The 4,536-nt window shown below is 40.3% G+C and overlaps 1 protein-coding gene across 1 annotated transcript; it reads right to left on the bottom strand.

Annotated features, from left to right (window-relative positions):
- Positions 1 to 439: 439 nt before the first annotated feature.
- On the bottom strand, positions 440 to 862 carry LOC106872065 (uncharacterized). The gene has a single exon (XM_014918917.1). It carries the CDS (start codon positions 860 to 862, stop codon positions 440 to 442), a length of 423 nt encoding a protein of 140 aa, XP_014774403.1.
- Positions 863 to 4,536: the final 3,674 nt, after the last annotated feature.

Genomic DNA, 4,536 nt, shown 5'->3' on the forward strand with positions numbered 1-4,536 from the left:
CCACAGACACGTGTACCCTTAACGTAGTTCTCGGGGATATTCAGCGTGACACAGTGTGACAAGGCTGACCCTTTGAATTACAGGCACAACAGAAACAGGATGTAAGAGTGAGAAAAAGTTGTGGTGAAAGAGTACAGCAGGGTTCGCCACCATCCCCTGCCGGAGCCTCGTGGAGCTTTAGGTGTTTTCGCTGAATAAACACTCACAACGCCAGGTCTGGGAATCGAAACCGCGAGTCCGCTGCCCTAACCACTGGGCCATTGCGTCTCCACGTGCAAGATAGAACCAACCAACCAAGTTCTTTCTAACTGGCGATTCTGGGTTTTTCCACTCCATACTCTGCCTTTTGGATTCTGGCTCAAAGTAATAGAGCCAGGTCTCAAATCCTGTAACTATTCTCGCCAAAACAAGCTTCGCCTTCATCGTTGTAGTGGTGAAGTTATCGTTGGCAGACCTCCACAAGATTGCGCTTATACGCTTCGGTAAGCTCTCTTGGCACCATTCTCGCACGACTACAGAAGCGAAGCTTGTCGTGGATGATTTCGTATGCAAAACCATGACTAATTTTCAAAGAACATGTCACCTCATTAAGGATCACTCGTCGGTTCGCCAAAACTATCTCTTGAGCTTGTTGAATATGCATGAAAATGGTAGAGGATGATGGGCGTCCTGTTCCGTCTTCGTATTTCGTGCTTGTCCGGCCATTCTTAAACTCCTCGATCGACTTATACACTTCTATGCAGTAGAATGCTGTCCCTGTTTTGTACTGAAACCATACGATGAATTTCACACCTTCTGACCAGATAATTCGGATCACTAATCTCTGTTCTTCCTTGGTGAGTACTACCAGCGAAGCGGCCATGTTTAATCTGTAGCACAAGAAAGAAAACTGGAACGATAGAGGTCAAAGCTCAGTTCTGAAAGTAACCACAAGAGTTTCTGCCTTTTAGCAAGCGGGCGCTGAAAGTAGAGCAGCCAACCGATAGAGAGTTTTGGTGAAACTTCTTGACTTCTTGACTTCCCCTTACACGTATACATACGTATATACACAAGTATACATGTATGCAGATAAACATATACACGTACATGTATACATTACATAATGTATGTATATATATATATATATATATATACACACACACACACACACACATATATATATATATATATATATATATATACACACATATACGGGGGAGTACACTAAAGTAACCGGAAATGTTCTCTGTGGGACAAGCCCGTTGTAATTCAGGATCTCCGCCGCTAGCACCCACTTGATGCGACCCTCAGGCATCAGTCTGCCAACCGTCGTTGTCGACTGAGGTTGTACTGCCACGTGGTGTTTCTTTGTATTGCAGTGCTTCTCCGCTGTTTGTCGAATTTTGCGATGGCTGAAACGAAGGAACAGCGTGCTTCCGTGAAATTCTGTTTTCTGCTGGGGAAAATGGCGGCCGGAACAGTTGTCATGCTTCGAACAACTTACATGAGCAAAACACAAGTTTACAAGTGATTTTCAGGCTTTAGGAATGGTTACCTGTCGCTTGAGTAACAACCCCGTTCAGGGCAACGAATCAAAATTGGAATGAAAATAGTCATATTGTTTCCGACCAAATGATTTTGAAGACTACGGAATAAATGATAATCAGATGGGGCAATGTGCAGCGAATATGGTTGGTGGGGAATCGTTTCCCATTCAAACTGTTCCAGCCTCTGGAATGTCATCCTCGTTGTATGTGGACGAGCATTATCCTGATGGAAGAACACCTTTCGCCTTGACGCCAAAGATGGTCGTTTTCCTTCTAGCGCTGACTTAAGCCGTTCAAACTACTCGCAGTAGATCTCTTTTGTTATCGTTTGGTTTGGGTTTAAAAGTTCAAAGTGGACTAAACCTTTCATATCCAACCAAACAGATAACAACGCGCAGGTGTTGATGAGTGGTTGAATGACCAAATTCAAGCTTCCTCAATAGTTACGATGGGATTTTGTTCCACCAGGGTCTGCAGGATAACCTCATCAAGCTCTACAGATCTTTGAGGACGAGGCTCGTCTTCTAGGCTGTAGTTTCCGACTCGGAATCTCTGGAATCACCGTTGACACTGGCTTACGCTTAATGCCCGATCCCCATATACTGCGTTGTTGCCTTTATTGAACTCAGAAAGTAAAATATGCTGAATATGCTCCTTTGTCATTTCTATTATAGCTTTGAAAAAATAACTGTTAAACTCGAACTGCGTTCTTCAAAATTTTCACTAAGAATAAGTAGAAGGTAAAAATTACTACCTGCTTTTATAGCAAGTTGATGTTGGTAGTTTATTCCGTCCCCCTCTGACTTTTAGTTCACGTTAAACTGTCGTATGTCAAAATTCGCTCAAATGCGTTTTTTTTTTTTCAATATTTAATTTTGCTTGCAATAGCCGGTTCTTTTGGTCAAACTATCGTATCTCCAGCTACTTTCAAATGAAAATTGTCAAAGTGTAGTGTAACGGTTTAGCATTTTTCTAAAGTGTAGTAAGTCCCACATACGACAGCATTGAAAATGCATAGAGTTACGATTTTATGCACCCAACAAAGTATTATTGTTAAGCTGAAACTGTTGCTATATATATATATATATATATATATATATATATGTGTGTGTGTGTGTGTGTGTGTGTGTGTGTGTGTGTGTGTGTATACGACAGGCTTCTTTAAGTTTCCGTCTACCAAATCCTCTCACAAGGCTTTGGTCGGCTCGAGGCTACAGTAGAAGGTGCCACACAGTGGGACTGAACCCAGAGCCATGTGGTTGGTAAGCAAGCTAGTTACCGCATAGCCACTCCTGCGCCTATGTGTGTATGTGTGTGTATATATATATGTATATATATATATATATATATATATAGATAGATACATACATACATACATTCATATATATGCACACACACACACACACACACACACACACACACACATACGTTGACATACACACACACGTACCAGTAAATGTTCTTGAATGAAAAATTTTTTTCTAGAATGAAGAATACTTCAGTTGACGCATTAAGTGGGACCGTGTCCCATAATGCATTTGCAGCGTTGTTATCGTCATTTTGGAAGATTTGTAACATGGACGCCAAAGCCAGGACGATACTAAATACCACGGGTAACTTCCATATCAACAGTAACGTTGGCAGGATCTAGATTTAAGGAAGGGGTGGAGACAGGCATATATGGTCAGACCAAACAGGTTTTGAATGTCATCGTATCACCCAGACAACAACCATTGTATACTGAAGGGAGAAATGTGTAGAGCACGTACATAATACTACACAGCATTGAAACTAATAAAACATTTACGGAATATGTGAAGAACTTTTCTAAGTATTTCCAATGTACTGCTGTTCCAAGTCAACCAAGGAATGCCGGACTAACTTACTTGAATAGAATATTGGAGAAACAATATATATAAATAGAAAAATATGCATAGGTATCCACTCAAAAACACTCACGCATACATACAGATACACACACACACACACACACACGTATTTATACAAAAATACATGCGTGTGTGCTTGTGGTAATGATAGACAGTTGCACCCATTAGACAATTCTCACCTAAACTCAACGTCACACTGTATGGCACAGCGTTGGCCTATTTGAAATAATGGTACAGTCAACCTAGCCAGCTTGCATACTTTACGTGTGACTAGTTTCACTCACGACGTTATAAAGACATTCAAACACACACACACACACACACACTTATATACATTTTATGTTCTTTATTCTCTTACAGTCTGTTCGTGGGACTAGCTCCGAACGAAGTGGGTAGCCACAGTTTCGCTTTCACAACTCACGTCTGCTTTCAATGAATACCCTCAACGGACAACCTGCTATTTATCAGTGTTTTTGAAGACAGGATGTCATGTCGACTGACAACAACGACAGCAAATGATATTTACATTGGATGGCATCTATTTCAGGCATTGTTTTCACTAGAAATCTCGTTTAATTATGTTTTCTTTTCATTTTGAGCTTTATATTTGGACAAGATATTCGCCATGTCGCTGCTGACGGTAAAATGCTTATGTAAGTATATGTCTGTATCTATAAGACAATTATGTATAATAGTATTCAGTGTATGTATGTGTATGTGTATGTGTGTGTGTGCGTGCGTGTACATACACATACACACACATATACATATAAACGCATATATATATATATGCGTTTATATGTATATGTGTGTATGTGTTTGTACACGCACACAAACACACACACACACACATATATACACATATATGCACACATATACATATATGTGCGTGTGTGCATCTTAAAACTTGACTAAAAGTATATTTATAAATACGCACACACATGCGTATATGTTTCCGCTTGTGGGTTTATAATTTATTTCGCCGTTACATGATTGAACCCACGTGACATGATACAGACTTACATACATACATACATACATACATACATACATACATACATACATGCGTACGTGTGTGTGTGTGTGTGTGTGTGTGTGTGTGTGTGTGTGTGTGTGTGTGT

The sequence above is a fragment of the Octopus bimaculoides genome, chromosome 6 (genome assembly GCF_001194135.2).
Source record: "Octopus bimaculoides isolate UCB-OBI-ISO-001 chromosome 6, ASM119413v2, whole genome shotgun sequence".
Lineage (NCBI taxonomy): Eukaryota > Metazoa > Mollusca > Cephalopoda > Octopoda > Octopodidae > Octopus > Octopus bimaculoides.